Genomic DNA, 21,473 nt, shown 5'->3' on the forward strand with positions numbered 1-21,473 from the left:
TGTGTTCAGAATGTCATTTCCCTCTAGTGAGCTAATGTGATTTGTATTAAACTTTAAACAGAATTTCAAAATTTGAATCAAGTTAAAATGAGGTCCCCTAACAGAGGCTGTAGCAGGGTACTACACATCCTCTTAGGACAGTGTCCTTTCTTGGTCCATTGTGAGCAAGAAAGTTAGCTCACTAGCTTCTGAAGAACAAGGATCCTATCTATCCTATATATTGTTGGGTCTCAGAATCTTCAAACCTGACATGCAATATGTATCTAAAATTATCTGGATAAATATGTTGTGATTGGTTTGAATAAGAATGACCCCCAATATTTGAATTCTTAGTCACCAGGAAGTGGAATTGTTTGAAAGGATTAGAAGGATTATGAGGTGTGGCCTTGTTGGAGGAAGTATGTCATTGGGGGTGGGCTTTGTGGTTTCACAAGCTTGCGCCAGGCCCAGGTTCTCTCTCTCTCTCTCTGCCTGTGGATTAGAATGTAGCTTTCAGCTATAGCTACAGTGCCATGTGTGTCCCTATGTTCCTTGCCATGATGGAAATGGACTAAACCTCTGAAACTGTAGGCGATGTCCCAGTTAAATGCTTTCTTTTGTAAGAGTTGCCTTGGTCATGGTGTTTCTTTATAACAATAGGATGGTGAGACTAAGACTTAAGTCTTTATTTGGTGATTAACAACAGACACTTGTGCTGTCATTGCTTTACTGTTATGAATGAGCCTATGTCATATAAGAACAGAGGTACAGGTGGGCCTTAGAGATCCAATAACTTCTTTCCTGTCAGCACCACAAGAGCTGACCATAGGACCCAAAAGTCCAGCCCTTGCATTTGGATGAGCCAGTCCCCATGTCTCAGCTCTGGGTTTCAGCTACCCCTTTTACTAAGGGGTGAATGTGTATGTGTGAATATGTATGGATGTACATGGGGTGAACATTGCATCTAGAGTATGAGTATGTGAATGAATGTGGATGTGCATGTTGTGTGTCTGTAGCTAGAACAGGATGAGGGGAAGGCTGAGCACAAACACAAGAAAACAATGATGAACACATTTAGGTCTTATTTTGTTTCACAAGCTGGGGGGTTAATACTGATTTCACAAAGCTAGCATCTTTGGCTAGAGATGCACCTGGCAGCTTATCTCACTTTCTCCTGGATTCTTGTTTTACCATTGCAGTAAAATTTAAATTAGCTTGACTTGTTTTGATGGTCTTCAGTCCACATGACAGATTTTACAAGCAGAATAGTGCTCACATTGGCAAAAAAAAGAGTATAGATACAGAGAGAAGGGAGTGAAGACATCAGACAGTCAGTGCATGGGACTAGAATTCCAGGTTAAAGACAATAATGGATACCACCCACAGAGCCCTTGGAGTGTTCTAGAAAGTTTACATGTGGAACTTTACTGCTCAAAGTAATGCAGAGTGAGGATCCTTATCTTCAGAGTAATGATCCTTATCTTCATCTTAGCCCTGCTGAGGTCAGAGCCCTGAGCAAGTGCTGTGGTGTGCAACTGATGTAAGGCAGTGCCTCAGAACTGCTGTCAGGAAACAGATGGAGAGGAGGACCCTCCATGTTTGATTTACTAAGGTTTATGCATCCTTGAGTTTTTCTTAAGCTTTTGCCTCATGGAGGGGTTTCATTTGGAAAGGTGTCAGTTGCTTTGCTTTTTAATGAACCTGAATAAACCTCTTCCTTGGAGACCTCAGGGACCCACATTTTTCCTGACACTTTGGTCTAGGAGCGGTCTGTGAGTCAGCACTTGGAAAACTGTGATATCAGCTACACTGAGTTCTCTGGCTGACTGGAGATCTTCACGGTCTATATCTGCAGACACACCCTGGATCACATGCTGGGCAGTTGTCCAAAGGTCACATGGTGGAAAGTTTTAGGCTAGTGACTCCAAACAAATAGTTTGTCTTTGTTTTACAACAGGTTCTGGGTAACACAGTTTCCTTGTCTGTATGGAGCTGGAAAATTCCGCATGCTCAGGAACTCAGAGGTACGTGAGTTCCAGCTCTCCCTTCAAGAGAAGGGTTACATCAATCACCTACTCCCAGTTTTGTTGGTGTTTGTTCCTGGGTGTTGTTGGAAGGCTGAGTTCTCAAATCCTGTTAGCACGCTGTGGCTACTGAGCTCCTGCTCATGCATCTGATTTAGTGAGTATCTACTACCGTAAGCCATCATCAAGCTAGGCACAAACAATAGGACTCATTTCTTACCCTCCTGGAATTCACATTCTAACAGGATTATAAATTCAGGCCCAACATTTTTTACTACTGTATTGTTATACAAGATGATTGGGAGCATTATAGTCTAGATAATTTCCTTCCTTCCTTCCTTCCTTCCTTCCTTCCTTCCTTCCTTCCTTCCTTCTTCCCTTCCTCCTCTCCCTCCCTTCCTTCCTCCTTTTTTCTCTCTTTCTTTCTCCCTCCCTCCCTCTCTCTCTCTCTCCCTTCCTCCCTTCCTCCCCTCCCTCCCTCCCCTCCCTCTCTCTCTCTCTCTCTCTTTCTTTCTTTCTTTCTTTCTTTCTTTCTTTCTTGCTCTTGTGTGTATATTGAACCTAGGCTGTCATGCATGTGAGGCAAATGCTCTATTATTGAGCTCTAGACCCACATGTTAAAGGGATGGACACCAAACTGTGCACCATTGAGAGATAGTGAAACCTTCAAGGTTTGAGGCTGCATGGAAGGAGCTAGGTCACTAGGGTCCTTCAAGGGGTTATTGGAACCCAGGCCCTTTCTTCTTTCTTTGCTTCCAGCTGCCATGAGTCGGACAGTTTCCCTCAGGTACACACTGTCATCAGGATGCACTGTGCTTAAAGCAGCCAGGTCATGTGACTGTGGGCCAAAGTAAGGTGTTTGTCTCAGCGGTTCTGTCATAACTATGAGAAGTTTAACAGAGGGAGGTGTTTATGAAAACTCAGAGGTTCCTAACTTGGTGAAGAAGGGAAGGAAGGGTAGACAATGGTGAAAATAACATCTCACTTGAGACCTGAATTATGAGAAATAGTCTAGGTGTATGTGTGTGTGTGTGTGTGTGTGTGTGTGTGTGTGTGTGTGTGTGTACTCCTCACAGGTTCTCAGTACAGGAAGGTTCTTAGTGTCCTGTTCCCATCCCAGACTCTTTTGCCCAGAGGAGACAATTGTTCTGATTTCTGCCTTTGTAGATTATCTTGGTACACTCTACAGGCTTACATGATGGGCTCACACAGCTGTTTTGGGTCTGTGGTTTCATTCCACACAGTGGTTCATAGAGATGTACACGTGGTCACATGCTGAGCACTATCTTGCTCCAAGTTTGGACATTTGAGTTCTTTCCACATTTTGACTACTTCAAACAATTATTTTCTATTCATTCTTTTGAGAACATGCTTTATTTTTTCCTTGTGAAATAAATAAACACATAGGTATAGAATTGCTAGGTCCTAGGCAGTTTTACAAGTGAAACTGACAACAGGTATGTAATATGGCTGAACCATTTTATACTCCAGCCATGTGTGAAGTTTGCAACTGCCCCACATCTTACCACTGGGTAATGTCCTTGCTTTCACTCTATGTCAGTGGTTCTCAACTTCCCAATGCTGTGACATTTTAATCCAGTTCCTTATGTTGTGATGACCCCCAACATAAAATTATTTCATTGCTACTTCATAACTATACTTTTGCTACTGTTATGAATTGTAGTGTAAATATCTGATATCCAATATGAGGTTGTGACTCCATATTGAGAACTACTGCTCTATGTCATTCTAGTGGGCAAACTATGGCTTCTTTTGCATTATTCTAATGATTGATGTTCCTAAGTACATTTTCATGCCTTCACAGTCATTTCCATATCATTCTTATTGATATATACATGTTCAAATCTTTACTCATTTTTGTATTGGGTTGGCTGGTTTTTAAATTAAATTTTAGGCATCTTTGGTATATTCCAAAATGTGATTTTTTTTTTTTTATGGTTAGTATTTTCCGTGTTCAGTCTAAGAGATCTCTTTTGCTTATCCTAGGGTTAGAAAGGTAAGGTATTTTCTTTTTAGCTTTTATATTTAAGGTCTATGATCGTTAAATGGCATTCTAACTTATGAGTTATTATTTAACAGGTATATATGGTTGCTCCAATATCATTTCTACAGAAGGCTTGCCTTACCCCTCTGAATTATATGCTGTTTATGACACAACCACTGAAGGTTTTAATATAGGAATAGTTTGGCCTCTTTTATCTATTCCACTGGCACGATAATCTATTTTGTGTCAGTAGCAAAGAGTCTTGGCCACCATAGCTCCCCTCTAAGTCTAGTGATCTGATGGCGAAATCCTCCAACTGTAGTCTCTTTACAGCATCACACAGAGTATTTAAAGTCCTTCCCAGTCACTCATGTAGTTTAGAGTCATCAAGGGGTATTTATTTTATGAAAGGTTACTGAGATTTGAGTGCCTTTGGTATTGGATTTATCAATAGTAATAGGTAGGGATGACACCGCAGCCCAAGTCGGTTTTCAAATTGGAGCAGATGGAGTTTTCTCTGCTCGCTTAGGTCACCTTTAGCTCCTCTCAACATTGCTGTGTGGAGGAGGGGCTGGCTCACTATTCTTCATAAAGGGCTAGATGGCCAACTGTTAAAAACCTTGTGGCTCTTTTGTGTCCAACCTCTCTCGCTCTTTCTACCTTTACTGAACTTTCACTAAAGACAAAATTCACTGTTAAGATTTCCCAAGCATCATGAACCTCTATTCTCAATTTAACTTTTTTTTAAAACTTTAAATAATTGGTTCATTTTATATCCCCTCCCTCTTCTCCTCCCACTCCCTTCTCCCTTCCTCCCTCTCTTCATTCCACCCCTCTTCTGAATTTGTTCATAAAGGGGCAGACCTCCCATGTGCCTGCATCAGCAAAGAATGATATATCAAGCTGCCATAAGACAAAGCACTTCCCCCTCTATCCAGGCTGGCTAGGCAATCCAGCATGAGGAATAGGTCTCCATGAGCCAGCCAAAGTACCAGGACAGTCCCTGCTCCCACTGCCAGTAGTCCCACAAACGGACCAAGCTACACAACTGTCACATATATACGGAGGTCATATGCACATGTATGAGCTAGGGTTCAGTCCCATGCAGGCTCCTGGTTTTTGGTTCAGTCTCTGTGAGACCCCATGAGCCAGGCTAGCTGTTTCTGTGGGTTTTACTGGAATGTTCCTGACTTGCTCTGTCTCTTACAATCCTCTCCTCTGCAGGACTCCTCAAGCTCAGCCCAATGTTTGGCCATGGGTCTCTGGATATGCCTCCATCAGTCACTAGATGAAGGCTCTCTGGTGACAACCAGGGTAGTCACCAGTTCGATCACAGGGAATGGCCTGTTCAGGCTATGCATCTACTGCTGCCAAGAGTCTTAACTGGGGCCATCCTTATAGACTTGTGGGAGTTTCCCTTGCATCAGGCTTCTATTTGACCCCACAAAGCCCCTCCATCAAGTCATCTCTACCCTTACTCCCCAACTCCACCCAACCTCCAACCCAATCCCTTAAGCTCACCTGGCCCCATTACACCCGGGAGATCTCCTCTATTTCCCTTTCCCAGGGAGATCCATACATCCCCCTCTTGTGCCATCCTTATTACCTAGCCTCTCTGAATCTGTGGATAGTAGCCTGGTTATCCTTTACTTTATAGTTAATATCCACTTATGAGTGAGTACATACCATCTTTGTCTTTCTGGGTCTGGGTTAGCTCACTCAGGATGATTTTTTTCTAGTTCTATTCATTGGCCTTCAAATTTTCTGATGTCTTCATGTGTAAATGTAACACATTTTCTTTAACCATTCATCTAAGTTGTTTCTGTCACCGATTGGAGTTCCTGGGAAGGAAAATTCTGAAGCCAGCCAAGATTCATGTGTACTCAAGACCCCTCTCAAGAGGGCTTCACTAAGGAAGAAAGGCTGCCTATTTTTCCTTTAAAGTCATTTGTGTGACAGGATTTGGGCTGCATCATTTTAAATATACTTCACAGCTTTAATATATCTCATGGACAAAGTTAACATCTTTCAGTTGACTTTTTTTTCATACAGCATATTTTGAACATGTTTTTCTCTCCCTAGATTAACATCTTGATAGAGTGTTTTATCTCTTTCTTTTTTCTTTCAGGTGAATTTGTTTTAGCATCCCTAGAGGAGAAAAATCCCCTCCCTAGAGTGAGACTCTAACTTACTAGTAGGAAAGGAATTCCACACATGTTCTACCATGTGCATACCATGGCCTGTATGTTTCAGACAGGGCAGCATTTAAGTCACAGTTGCTGTGAACACGCTGTACAGATTTTCTGTGTACCCCAAGTGGGGACACAGGATGACATGTTCTCCATGATCCCTCTCCATTCATCACACTCCCCACCATAAGTCTTTTTTGTTCGTTTATATTTTGTCAAAATTTTCAAAAAAGAAATTCCCTAGAAAAATATCTCAGAACTTTTTGGTAGGCGAGAGATATCTCTGGATCATTTAAGCTATCACTTTATAATGCTGCTGTTCATATGTCTTTCCTTTATCCAGTGAGGATTTCTCACATGTCTGGGCTTCTCTGTTTAAGCCAGTGCTAGGGACTAAACCTTATGCATACTATACAAATGCTCCATTACTGAACCTACTCCTTAAGCTTTGTTTTATGGGCTCCTTGGGATGAGACTAATGTAGTATAGACATGGCCTTTCTGGAGGACCCCCAAGAGAGACACGCATGGAAGGCCCCAGGAAGGAGAAATAGTTAAGATCTCCTCAGTAAACTGGGGCATAGGAGGGAGGGAAGGGGGAAGGGAACATGAGGGATTGAGATGGACAAGTTGTTGGAGGGATGGAGAGGGAGAGCACCGAAAGAAGTGTCTTGATAGAGGAAGCCATTATGGGTTAGGGAGAAGCCTGGTGCTAGGGAAATTCCCAGGAATCCACAAGGATGACACCAGCTAAGACTCCTAGCAACAGTGGAGAGGGTCCCTGAACTAGCCTTCCTCTGTAATCAGATTATCGACTACCCTAAATGTCATCATGGAACCTACATCCAGTAACTGATGGAAACAGATGCAGTGATCCACAGCCAAGCCCTGGACTGAGCTCCTGGAGATCAATTGAAGAGAGGGAGGAGGGATCATATGAGCAAAGGGCAGGGGGTCAAGATCACGATGGGGAAACCCACAGAGACAGCTGACCTGAGCTAGTAGGAGCTCATGGACTCTGGATTGACAGTTGGGGAACCTGCATGGAACTGAACTAGGCCCTCTAAATGTGGGTGACAGTTGTTTGGCTTGATCTGTTTGTGGGGCCCCTGGCAGAGGGACCAGGACTTATCCCAGGTGCATGAACTGGTTTTTTAGAGCCCATTCCCTATGGTGAGATACCTTGCTTAGCCTTGATGCAGGGAGTGGGGAGGGGCTAGGCCTTGCCTCAGCTTGGTATGCCATCCTGTGTTGATTATCCAAGGGAGGCCTTACCCACTCTGAGGAGCAGATGGGAGGTGGGATGGGGAGAGGAGGAAGGGGGAGGGAGAAGGGGAGGGGGAAACTGGGGTTGGTATGTAAAATGAAAAAAAATTAAATAAAAAAGAAAAAACAGTAAAACAAAAAATATGTTAAAATTTTAAAAATATAAAAATAAAGATGCTCTGAGAAACATTTCCCTTTGAGATGAAAAAACAAAACTAAAAACCAAAACCATACATGGCTTTTCTGTTGTTCCTAGGGTTACAGTGACTTGGCTACGTGCTGGCTTGTGATAACTTCGTTTTATCCCTGTAGTAGGTGAGCTGTTAGGCTTCTGCAGCCATTTTTATACAATGCTTCTGCAGCCATTTTTATGCAGTGCTTCTGAACCTATGTAGTTCTTCCTGAAGACCTCTGTTGCTCCCCTTCTTTTACCTCCTTCTCTATGTGCATCTTTATGAATGATAGCCCCTTAACATCCCCTGATGGAATATCTTATGGATAGGCATTGTTAGATTAAATCTGGAAATACTTTGACAAAAGCAATGGAAGTAGAAAGAACCAGGTTACAGCTCATCCTTACAGGGAAAGTCAAGGTGACCGCTGGAGCGGCTAGTCACATTACATCCACAAGTCAAGCCCACAGAGCCGTGAATGAACTCATCCATACTAGCACTTAGCAAGCTCTCTCCTTTTCTTTCTGTCCAGGGTCCAGTCCATGAAATGGTGTTGCATACTTTCAAGGTGGGTCTTCCCATTTCAATTAACCAGATTAAGAAAATCCCTCACTTGGCATGCCTTCAGACCACCCTAATCTAGACAGCACCTCATCGCAAATCCCTTCCTAGGTGACTTTAGATTGTGTCCAGTTGACTGTTAAAACTGATCATCACAACCCACAAACCTGAGGTGAGCTTCTCACTTTATAGTAGCTCAGTGCAATCTTGGATTCCATTTCCCAGGGTTCCTATTTTGAAATTGGATGGGCAGAAAACAGGTAAAAGTGGAACCCACACCATATACTTCTTTTCTTTTGAAGATCACAGTTCTTTGTGGTTTGCTATTTAGTGACCATAGTATTTGCTTCATATATGTTGTCTAGTTTTTAGTGACAAGGTAACAGGGAAAGTAAGATGTTTAGCCATTATCATATGATGGATAAAACACGAAGTCCCAGGATCTTTTCATCTGTTTTCTCAGAGCCCACAGTACTGCCCAGACCGAGGTTAGCTGAATGAACAGTCAATCAGTTTGATATATAGACTGGCCAAGGGAACAAGGCAGAAGGAAATACACCCCGAGTCTTTTACTGTGGGGTTTGCTATATTTCATGGTTTTCATTTTCTTCTCTTGTGGTTTTGAGTGAAGGCTCGAAGTTCATCATGAATGGTCTTTTCTTCCCTCTGTTATGAAACTGATACCCACACTTGGAACGAAACCACACCTAACCTTTTGGGATTCACTTTGAGGGACTGTGGGGAAGCACAGGGAAATGTCCAGGAGTTTTCAGTATGATTTTCTTGGTTTCTTTCTTTTTTTAAATGAAAAATGATTATTATTATTACTATTATTGTCATCATTATTATTATTATTATTTGTGTGTGTGTGTGTGTGTGTGTGTGTGTGTGTGTGTGTGTGTGTGTGCATGTGCACCATGGCACAGGTGTGGAAGTTAGAGGACAACATTTTTGGAGTTAGCTATCTTCTTGCACCTTTTGGTGAGTAGCAGGGACTAAACTGAGGTGCCAAGGCATAGGAAGCCAGTGCTTATCCACTACTAAGCATCTCATTGGCTCTCAGTTTCCCTTTTCATTTTAACAAGGCCACAGAATGCTTGGAGGAGCTGCTTGATGAAATCAGTGACTACTTTTCTTTTTTAATTTTTTTAAAAGAAATTTTGTTTTTATTTCCTATTTTATGTGCATGGGTGTTTTGCCTGTATGTTCCTCTGTACACCACAGGTATGCTTGGTGCCTGTGGACCAGCAGAGGCCTTCAGACTCCCTGGAGCTGGAATTATGGAGGGTTATGAGCCACTGTGTGGATGCTAGGAGTTGACCAGTGATCTGAACTGCTGAGCCATTTCTCCAGCCCCTTTCCTGTTTTCTTGAATGACCCTAACGAGTAGCCTGGCCCTCCAATAGCAGCTGTCTGTTTTCTTTCCTTCTTTCTAGCTGAGGATGGCTTACTGACTTCTGTTTGAACCTGGAAATGGCTGCATGGGGTGCGGCCATGGGAGTCACAAGAGTTTATCACAGGCAGAAATGTGAACCCCTAGAAGCTGAATTCTGCTGCTCAGGAATTAGCAGCATTGCTCAGTTTTTTTTTTTTTTTTTTTTTTTAAACAAGCTCAGTTTTATATGCATCTGCAGTAGTTATAATACCTACCGTCTAGGTAAGGTTGAAGGAATTAACACAGATGTAGCATCTCATGCTGTACCTGCCTATGGTGTCTGCCTCAGAACCCACTGTGACGGGGTCAAATGGCCAGTGACTGATATTATGAGCCCAAATCATTCCCTTCCTTGAAGTTGGTTTCCTTCAGGTGCATTGTCACAGCATGAGAGAACTAACACAAGAACACTATGAGTCTCAGAAGTTTGCCTCAGTGAGTTATTGAATGTGGGGGTGGAGTGACCTGTCTAAGGCTCTGTCTTGGCACACTTGGTGGGAATTATAGATGTCTCCAAAATACATCTGGACAATGGAACAAGGTGTGATTATCCTGGGAGAAGGGCAAGTCCCAAAGCCCTTGGACCACACTCCCCTGCTTCTGTCTGGATCAGATCTATACGCATTTCTAGGGATTTATTCTTAGCACATAGCCTCTACAGTGGGGTTCCTCTGACCTTTTAGCAATGGACCATATTCCTCCTGGAAAAGCATCAAAGGGTTGGGGACACGGTGTCATGGCTATTCAGACTTGCTCAGTTCCTGCATTTTTATGACTCTTTCAGCTTCCTCTTTGAACCTGTCTTTACTTTCCATTAAACAGACACCTTCATCTGGGTTCCAACCTCTGCTCCCCACAAAGCTCTTTGGAAGAAGGACATAGCTTACTGTTTTCCTTGGATGTTAGATCATGTTTCCTCATGCAAAGGCAAAAACTAAGAGAACTCCCTGACACACAAGAAATAAAGCCTAGTTGGGTGTACTTTTGAAAAATCGTGTGATGAGAAGGATGCTGGATCTCCTTGCAGCAGCTATAAGAGAAACACTTCCCATCTGAGAGCATGGAGTGGAACATGTTTGCAGAGCCAGAGGTATGGCCTCTCTGCTTTGGCCCAGGGACAGCTGGTAGCTGGCCAGTGTTTTTGCCTTCTTGGTCTTTGACTCCCAAAAGTCCAGAAATTAGAGTGAGTCACACTTATTAGCTGATGATTATGTTGTGAAATCACAAGACCAGTTGTGATTTAAACTGAGCAGTGTGCGGAGAGGCATCTAGCAGACAAACTCTGAGTCACTTTGTGGTAAAGGACCCTTTCTTTCTTTTAAATTTCCAAAGCTTTTTTCTTTCCTTTATATCCTTTGTCATAATCACTTTGCAATTATTTAGTAATTCCTTTACTGTACTCTCCACTTTAACTCAATAGTGCAAACATCGGGTGAATCTATTAGCTTTATCATTTCACACATGACATTTGGCAGAGCCTGACATGCCACTGTGGCCTTATAGCTTCTTAATATTTGTAGTTTAGTGTGTCTTTTATAGGTATAGAAGACAAGGAATGAAGACTAGAGAATATCAAGGTCATTTTTGGATAGAGTGACAGCTGGCATATACTAAACATGAACCAAGGACCTTGACAGGATCATCATCAGTCACTGTCGTGTGTGCTGTCTCATTTTGACCCCTCAAGGGCATCATGGGGCATCCACCCTAATCTTGCTGTGTTGTAGACAGAGAAAGTAAGGCTCAGACAGACTAGTTCATCTGTCTGAGGTCTCAGAGCTGGAACATGGCAGAGGAGAGATGACACACCTATCTGTCTCATAATGCCACTCTTTCCCTCCAGATCAGTGCCTTGAGCACTCAGCTTAGATGGATTAGCTGGGAGTTTTGAAAAATACTTTCCCTGTGTTCAGCCTTAGAGACTGTGGTGATTTGAATGAGAATGGCTGCTGTGGATATCGCTCTGCATGCTGTGAAAATGTGCTGCTATGATGGATTGGTAAATAAAATGCTAATTGGCAGTAGCCAGGCAGGAAGTATAGGCGGGACTAGCAGAGAGAATTCTGGGAACAGGAAAGCTGAGTCAGGAGACACTGCCAGCTGCGGCCACCATGAGAAGCAAGGTGTAAGAGACTGGTAAGCCACAAACCACGTGGCAACTTACAGATTAATAGAAATGAGTTAATTTAAGATATAAGAACTAGATAGCAAGAAACCTGAGCCATTAGGCCAAACAGTTTAAATAATATAAGTCTCTGTGTGTTTACTTGGGGGACGTGAGGGGGAGAGATTTGTCCTGACCACCAGGAGCCTGGGACACTGGAAATCTTCCAGCTACAGATGGCCCCTATAGGCTCATATATTTGTGTGCTTAGTCCCCAGCTGATGAACTGTTTGGGAAGGATTAGAGAGTATGTCCTTGTTGGAGGAGGTGTGTTGCTTGGGGTAGGCTTTGTGATTTTAAAAGCCCTCATGAGGCCCAGTCTCTCTCTCTCTCTCTCTCTCTCTCTCTCTCTCTCTCTCTCTCTCTCTGCCTGCTGACTGCAGATTAGGATGTAAAGTTCTCAGCTACTGCTCCAGCACCATGCTTATCTCCTTCCTGCCATGATGACAATGGGCTAACCCTCTGTAAGCAAGCCCCCACTTAAATGCTTTTGAAAATGGGAGTTGTCTTGTTTATCTTCTCCCTTCACAGCAGTAAAATAGTAACTGTCTTAGTTAGGATTACTATTGCTGTGATGAAATACTATGACCAAAAGCAACTTGGGGAGGAGAGGGTTTATTTGGTTTATGCTTCCACATCACTGTTTATTATTGAAGGAAGTCAGGACAGGAACTCAAGCAGGGCAGGAACCTCGAGGCTGGAACTGATGCAGAGGCCATCTGCTTACTGGCTTGCATCCTCTGGCTTGTTTTAGCCTGCCTTCTTATAGAAGCCAGGGCCACCAACCCAGGGATGGTCCTAGCCACAGTGGGCCAAGCCCTCCCTCATCAATCACTAATTAAGAAAATGCCCTACAGCTGGATCTTATGGAAACATTTTCTCCATTGAGGTTCCTTCTTTTCAGATGACTTTAGCCTGTGCGAAGCTGACATACAACTAGCCAGCACAGTGGGTAAGGCAGAGATTCTGATTGGATTTGCCTGGGATAATCTATCCCTAGCCTCTACTTCCATAGTATTTAGTCAAAATTGGGAACTCAGTGAGATAAACACAGCCAATGAGGCATCTTTCCTTTGGGGTGGCTCCAGATGTGGTTTACTGGAGAAGGCTTTGGGGTGGTGCTTCATGGTCTCATTCATAGGAGGAATGCTAACCTGGAGTGGAGAAGCCTTTGGGTACGATGACCTCTAAGAAAGCAAGACCAGACTTCTCCTAACACAGGAGTGATGACAGTTTTGCTAAAGCTACCCTAGAATCCTAGACTTTTAGATCTGTAAGTGAGGCTCCTTCTGAGGTCCAAAGGAGTGAGGTGACTTTTTCAGTGATACCCAATGACACAGAGATGTGGCAAAGCCAAAAAGCAGAGTAAGATCATGGGTGAGAAACTGGAATCATGTTGATTGGAAGGCCCAAGTCTAGAGAGAGTATTCTGGCTCTGCGGCTTTGTGCAAGTTCCTGGGTCTCAGTGACCCTAACCCTCTTCATGTGCAGAAGAGCCATGATGACAGGAGTTCCTGCTCTCCAGGTTTTGATGTGAAGATGAAGGAAAAATGTTTTGTGAAGGCTTGCCGTGGGGTAGATGCTCCAACTTTCAAGAGATTGACTAAGGCTGAGTAGAGACTACAGACCTGGAAAGAAATGGGGCTGCAGAGCCCACCCTGGGTAGATGTTGACATTTCAGAGGAACTGGAAGCCAGTAGAGAGGAACCCCTGATCACTCTCTGGTTAGTAGTTGGAATTGGTCTGAGGACTTGATGTGGCTCAGAATTGAGGTTCCCAGTTTGAGCACGGTTGGGATGACTAACATAGTCATGGTGCTGATACTCCTATAGGTGAGATGATGGGGACCTGGCTTGCCAGAAAGGAAGGGGTTCACGGGTGGGATCTCTGCTGTGGTTGCAGTGGTCAAACAATGCCTGGAGTGGAAGACACAGTCGTCCTTTGAAGACTTCATGGCTAATTCCTGAGGTTGCCAGTGGCTGTAGGAGCAGGAGTGTTATTGACCTGGATCCAAGGAAGTGATGATGCTCTCAGGAGTAAATGAGATGTGTAGTTAGAGTTTTCCTGTCTGGCCCAGTCAGGACAAATCTCTCTTACCTGCCAGTCTCACAGTCGCTCAGACCCAACCAAGAAAGCATACAGAAACTTATATTGCTTACAAACTGTATGGCCGTGGCAGGCTTCTTGTTATCTACTTCTTCTATCTTAAATTAACCCATTTCTGTTAGTCTATACTTTGCCACATGGCTTGTGGCTTACCAGTGTCCTTACACGTTGCTTCTCATGGCAGCAGCTGGCGGTGTCTCTCTCCAGCCTTCTACTTCCCAGAATTCTCTTCTCTCTTGTCCCGCCTATACTTCCTGCCTGGCCACTGGCCAATCAGAACTTTATTTACACAGAGCGATATCCACAGCAGAGATGAGATACGCAAAGTGCTCAGTACTCCTCAGTGCCCCAACTGCTAGTTAGCTATTTCTATTGATTACTGACTATGGATTCTGAGAGGTGGGTACTTTCATCTTCTCTGGATTAGAATCCTGGCTCAGTGGGGTTATTTTGGGCAAGTGAACTTAATCTCTCAGGCTTCATTTCCTTCATCTGTTCAGTGAGAAAAGGCCAGCTTCAAAGCATTGTGAAATAAGGTGAGTTATGGGAAGACTGACGTTCAGGGCATGGGAAACACCAGCTGTAACCACCGGTGTTAGTGTTCAATAGTAGCCTGTCTGGTGTCTCCTCAATAATGTGGGGTAGAGAGTGGGCCACCAAGCCCTAGTGAAAGTCAAGGGGACCAGTGGGAAGAGGGAGTAAAAGAGTTCTGTTAACATGGAATAGCATGTGCAGACATTGGGATATACATCTCAGTTCTAGTTACCTTTCTGTTTCCTGTACTGAAGAGGAAAAGTCCCTACACAAAGAGACATAGAGTTCTGCTTTCTCTCCTTACACATACCTGATAAAGGAAGCACATTTGAAACTCAAGTGCAACGGGTACAGAATTAGTCAGCCTTGTTGTTTGTTTGATTACATTTTTATGATTTTTTAGTGCAATAACTTTGATCATATTTATCCCCTCTCCCAAATCTTTGATGGTCCTTCCTACCTCTCAACCCTCCCAACTTCATATTCTTTCTCTCTTTCTTAACCATTCCCCACAAAAAACCAAAAACCAAACAAACCAAAAATCAGGAAAACAAAGCAAATTTTAACAACAACAACATCAACAGCAACAAAGTACATACAAAACATTAAGTTTGTTTTGTGTTGGTCAACTTCCTCCTGAACATGGGGCCTGCCTGCCCTGGAGTGTGGTTTACATATCCAGTGTCACTCCATTGGAGAAAACAGATTTTGGGATATCAATGCAAACGTCTTGGTTAGGGATAGGACTTGTATCCATTTCCCTTCTCCTTCTCCTTGCTGGGATTATGTCTAGGCACTCTGGGATTATGTTTTGTGCACTCTGTCCTTGTCCCTGAGTTCATATGTGCATCAGCACTGTCAGGTTTGGAAATGATGTTTCCCTGGAGTTATCTACCATTGCCGACTCTTAGTCTTTCAGCCTCCTCTTCAGCATAGGTCCTCAAGCCTTTAGAGGAAGGGTTTGATATAGACCTTCCATTTAGGGCTAAATTTGATGTCTGTTCTTAATCAGAGAAGGAAATGGAAACTCACAAAAGTATTGGCCCACGGCCTCAGCAAACTGGCAGACTAGGGCCTCGAACATGGGTCTTCTGCCCTTCACTCATAGCACTTTGTATGATTCCATATTGGAACATTAGTATTGGTTATTATTGTGATGATGTGTGTGCAGGGTAGGGAGATGCCAGATAAATACTGGCTGCAATCATACTAGCTAACAGCCAGAGTGGCAACATCAGGCTTTAGGGATGAGGACTCACATCTGTCACTGGGTGTCCCCTGTAGATAACTAGACCAGTGCTGGAGAGAAGGTGAATGGCTTTGCCTCTATGCTCTAGAGCTCCTGGGGATGGAGAGTCCTTTGGAGAATCTGTTGGAAAACTTGTTTTTGGTGACCCACATTAGACTTTCGTCATTATTTTTCCTCTGGAAAACTGAAATGGTGAGTTTTCATTGGTGTTGGCTATCAGCACATTTCAGGCCAATGATTCACTTCATGCTGCAAGCGTCAAGAACAAACTGTGCTCTCTCACTCCCAGAGATGGGCACAGATGAATGAGAAAGAAAGGACCTCGAGCCTTTCCCAGGCTGGCCAGGAGATTTTGAGGCAGATGATTCCAAGAAAAGCCTCACTCCCCTTCCCTTTGTGTCTGCTTCCACCTGTAGAGGTAGAGATAGACTTTCTGAGATGTGATATTTTAACACTTAAAATGACAATTTTATGTTGGTCATGATGACACATTCCTTCAGTCTCAGCACTTGGGAGGCAGAGGCAGGTGATCTCTTTGAGTTTGAGGACAGCCTGGTCTACATAGTGAGTTCCAGGACAGCCAGGGCTACACAGAGAAACCCTGCCAAAAACAAGTAGCAATTTAAGATAGTTCACATTAATGCCGACTGAGCATCAGAAGTGAACTGGTCTACCGCTCTGGCAAATGGGCAGAAGTAGACATGTTGAGCTCTTTTGCTTATTTATTTACTTATTTATTTACTTGATAGAATCTCACTTTGTAGCCCAGGTGGGTTCCTTCTATTTTAGGCTCCTGAATTCTGGGAATACATGCATCTACCACCACACCCAGCTCTCTTTTGAGTTATTTGAATTGCTGTTTGTAGGCATTTCTGTGCATAGATGTGTGCATATGCGTGTACCTGTGGGCCAGAGGAGGACATTGGATGTCTGTCTCTAGCACTCTCTATCATTTCTCCGGATATAGGGTCTTCTACTGAATATGGAGCTCACTGTTTTCTCCACAGGCCAGTGACCATCAAGTCCCTGTGTTTCTTCTGTCTCCCTACTTCTCAAGCACTGAGGTTTAGGTGTCTGTGGCTACTCCTGGCTTTTCACTTATATACTAGGGATCTGAACTCAGGACCTATGCTTGTACAGCAAAATCCCTTAACCACTGAACATCTTTCCAGCCATTGGTTGCTGTTTGTACAGGAGGTACAGGCCTAACTTCAGACACAGGGTTCCAGGTCCATCCCAGGTCCCATTCTACTCTTATTCTTTCAAAAATGTTCACTATACAACCAAGCCACTTAGCTGCAGTCTCTGGCTTCACTAATAGAAGTCAATGGACTCACTCTGTTCTCCTTTCTTCTCATTTACCAGTGTGACTCAATCTGGTTGTATTTAAAAATCTGTTGTAATTATGCTGAGGGTATGACCAGCTAGATTCATTTTTTTTTTCATATCTGTGTGTATACGGTATCCATGCACATGTGTGTGTTCTCATGTGTGAGGGCACATACCTGTGTGTGGGTGTGGGTGTATGTATATGTATGTGCTTGTGTAAGTTGAGGCTCATGGTTGATGTCGGGATCTTCTCCAGTTAGTTTCCATCTTATTCATTGTACCGGGATCTCCCAGTTGAACCAGAGCTCAGTGATGCAGCTAGTCTCATCATCCAGCTTGCTTTAGGGATCCAAAGCTGGAGATACAGATGGCTGCCACATTCATATAGCTTTAGGGGATCCCCACAAGGATTCTCTTATTTGTGTTGCAAGCATGTTAATGGCTGAGCCATCTCCCCAGCCTCCTAGACACAGTTTTTAAAAAAGTCCCAAGAGCTTACCCTTGGATATTAATCCAGAAAGAAAAATAAATGAACTGATTGACAGAAGAATTGACATTATCTGTCCATTGCTCCTGATACCATTGAAGGCCATGCAGATGCCAGGGTTCTGGACCACTACCTGGGGCCATGTTGGTGTCTGAAGGCCATACTGCTGCAGGGGCCATGCCGATCTGAGTGGCCTGTGTCACTAATGGGGCTATGGTGACATCCAGGCCCAAGCTGCTACAAGGACCATGTCTGGGTCTGTGGTCCTACCACAGCCAGGGTCTGTGTTGATGTCCATGGCCCTTGGTGCCATGAAAGGCCACACAGATATCTGGGGTGTAGGCTTCAACCTGTGGCCATGTTGAGGTCTAAGGGCTGTGCCACCATATGGGGCCATGGTGTTGTCCCAACTCAGCTGCCTAGGGCCATGTCTGGGTTCATGTTCCTGCTGCACCTATGGCCCGTGTTTCAACCATTCCTGTTGAAATTCAAAGGATGTGCTGAACTGGCCCTGACCCTCACTGGCCTTAGGATAGCTGATCCTGACCCTCATGGGAGAGGCCTCCCTCCTTGCACTCAGGAGAGATGGCCCCACACCTCACCATGGGCCTGGGAGAGCCGGCTCTTCCCCTCAATTGAGGGTGGTGTGGTCCCAGTGGCCTAGACCGACCAGCTCAGCTACCATCCAGACCCACATCCTGGGACTTGGGTTGGCCCACCCTAACATCTACCCTCTCTATGATCTGCTGGAGCACATGAAGGTACTGGTCCTGCAGAAGGACAGCAGAAGTCAGATCTCCATGACTCTTGGCAACAGCAAGATATCTGAGGAGTTTTGTGGAGGGTCCAGTGATGATGGTGTTCCAGAGGCCTTGAACCTGACCAAAGACCAGTTTCAGTGAACATATTGTGGGTGGGGCTGATTGGACAAAAGGGTATACTACGTGACACACGGTAGCACCCAATGCCACTAGGATGAATGAAGAAGTGTTGGAAAGATCGAGGAACAAGGTAAGTTATTTTGTTTGTTTTTAATTATTCTTTGAGGGGGTTTCTTTTGGGGCAGACACTGAGAAGGTGAGAGACAGATATGGAGGGACAGGGAGGTGAGTGGGATTGGGAGGCATGATGTGAAATTCACAAAGAATCAATAAAGAATTACATAATAGATATATAAAAAATTGACATAATCAAATTCCTTCAGCCTTCAATGCCAATTTATTAAATTACAACTATTATATATGTTAACATATATAAATTTTCATTTACAGAGATTAAGATTCATAACATGGGATGCATACTAGTTAATTAAATACCCAACAACATACAATATGCATTTTACCATGGTGATGTGACGTTTTAACATAAAACATACAATCAATGAAAGCACATAGGGCTCATCACTAAAATCAGGCAAACACCTACATCTGTTCAGCCTGTATACCCTCCAAGACAAAAGAGGGGAAAGTGGTGTGTCTTAATGACTTTAAGACTAAAATCATGAAAGTTCATTATTCTATTTACTCACTCCTATGAGTCTCCTTCCTCTTGTGTGCACAGAGCAGAGCAGGACCTGCCTGTTATGGACCCTCTTGTCATGAAAGCATCTAGGTGTGACAGGTGCTCAAAGAGTTAAAAATAAAAAACTAAAGCCAGTCAACAATGGGAAGGCTGCTGAGCATGGACAAGAACTCTAGTTTAGTCTCAACACTCCATCAAGCTACTGCCCAGCACCAAGCCTTGGATGTCACCTCTCCTAGCCTGTGGTTCTTTGTTCTTGAAGTGATGTAAGTTTAGATAGATAAACTGTAGCTCATGTCAGCTCTGAAATCCTATGACATTTTGTATACTGGCCAAGACCCCAGAGTCGATGGGGGGAGAGATTACTCTTCTAGTTTTGGGCACCACCAAAACTCTTGGCAGGGCTGTTGGATTTGTTGTGAGAAAATAGAAGTCCACTAAAGGGTCGCCACAGGGCTATAGATTTGGAAAAGGAATCCTTTGGCTTAACATCCACAATGCAATGGCTTTTACAAAACTCTCCTTTTGCTTGACTCTCTCCAGAGAATGAGCTATCACTGCCAGGAAAAAAATCTATTTGGGGGTAGAAAATTTGTTTAGGTATGAACATCATGTATAAGCAGTCTCTTTACTCTCCTGCATTACCCCATAGACAGTCAAAGATATTTCTCCTGCTCTTTTCAATTTCTCCTCTAGTTGCATCAAACTGAGTGCCATTTACTAAGAAGAGTAGAGAGTCGGAAGACAGACTTCTAGCTCTGGCTATTCCATTAACATACTGTGTGGTTCTGGAAAAGTAACTGCAATTGAGCTTATGAGTCTCCTCAAGATGGGTAGATGGAAGAGGTAAATGTGTGACTGAGCTCAGGAAATTTTAAGGCATGAATGTAGCTACTCTGATCTAATACTGTCACCAGTACTAAAGAGCTCACTGAATTCTCCAAAGTCTAGTAGCCAATATGTTATAATACTGCTAATATTCAGGACAAGAATGCAAGCTTAAATAAAATACTACTGAAAACAGCAAAACACTCCCAGGATTCTAAGCCCTAAAAACCAGGGGATTTTGAGGCCAGGCATATCTGCATGTATTTTACAAGGGACAGAATATAAACAAACCTGCTCTAGAAATTAATCCCCAATGTCACAATTGTGGAAACCCAATTGAGTAAGCACTTGAGAGAAATATCATGCAAGAGAGTGCTGGCAATAGCCATGCCTTGTGCACAGTGAACTCATAATCCAGAGGCGTTACTGACAAGCATAGTACTGGAATTTCCTTTGGGGTGACGGAGCTTGCACCACAAAGGATCCAAGGGCTCTGGCATGTGTGAAACCTAATATGTTCCAAGAGATGATGTGGGTGAAGTCCACTTTCCTTTTTCCTGCTGTACCTTAGTAAAACAACAAAATCAACTCAGAAAGTACAGCCTAGCAATTGTGTTCTGCCAAACAGATCCAAAGCCAGCCAACGTCAAAATTCAAGTGACCTATGAATGCTGAGTATGGCTCTTGCTGGGAACATAGACTTTTTGAAGCACATCTAGGCCATCCATAAAGTTCTAGTATTTTCAAAGGTGTTTGTGTCAAAATTTGAGGCCAGTCAATAACAACCTCTTTCTGTTTGTTGTTTCAATGCTGGACCTCACCATAGGGAATATAGCCTTACATTCCCTCTCATTTGTTCATGGGAAACTGCCCTTGCATAGCTATTATAAAAACACTCAAGAGGAAAAAAAAATCGTTGTGTTAATGATTGTCCTCCATCAAATGGTGCCCATGTTCATAATAGGAAAATACCAATGTGTCTCAAGTTAGCTAATTAATTAGCTAATACAACCAAAGTGATTACAGCTTCAAAGATGATGGAGATGCCAATCTGTTAGAACGATTGTATCTGAGACTTAAATAATTTACTTCTCTGTCCCCAGGGCAAGTAAATACTAAGTAAATGTTTATAGAATCAACTGGCGTTCTGTAGCCTTTTGAGAAGCATTTAAGCAGCAAAATATTTCTCATTAAATTAACTATTTTCCAAAACACATGCCCTCTTTCCCAAATCCCTGAATATATTACTTTATCTTTAAGGACCAGCCTGTGTTCTATTTTTTTTTAATTTTAAGACAAGGTCCTGTAATATAGCCGAGGCTTGCCTGAAAATTACTACTTAGCCCAGGTTGTCTTCAAACTCATGGCAATCCTCCTGGCTCAGCCTCCCATGTGCTGGGATTACAGATTACAGATGTGTACCACCACCCCTGACTCTATCACATGTTTTTATAAAGCACTTTTTCCATCTTGCTTTAAAAGCAGTGGCATTATGTTAGCTGTGGGAACAGCATCTTGGAAACATAAGTGCTGATTTGAGTCCATAAAATATATATGTGTATATTTTACACATATATATTTTAAACAAAATCAACAGAAAATTTGAGTTCCAGTTTTCAACAGT

At 43.3% G+C, this 21,473-nt stretch overlaps 1 protein-coding gene across 1 annotated transcript in view; it reads right to left on the bottom strand.

Annotated features, from left to right (window-relative positions):
- The window catches only part of Tex48 (testis expressed 48), a 122,207-nt gene extending 104,528 nt beyond the window's left edge, over positions 1-17,679 (bottom strand). Inside the window, exon 1 of the mRNA XM_036178554.1 lies at positions 17,634-17,679. Coding sequence (XP_036034447.1) covers positions 17,634-17,679 — 46 coding nt within the window. The remainder of the gene's footprint in view (positions 1-17,633) is intronic.
- Between the last annotated feature and the right edge of the window lie 3,794 nt (positions 17,680-21,473).

This window comes from Onychomys torridus, chromosome 2 (assembly GCF_903995425.1).
Source record: "Onychomys torridus chromosome 2, mOncTor1.1, whole genome shotgun sequence".
Taxonomy (NCBI): domain Eukaryota; kingdom Metazoa; phylum Chordata; class Mammalia; order Rodentia; family Cricetidae; genus Onychomys; species Onychomys torridus.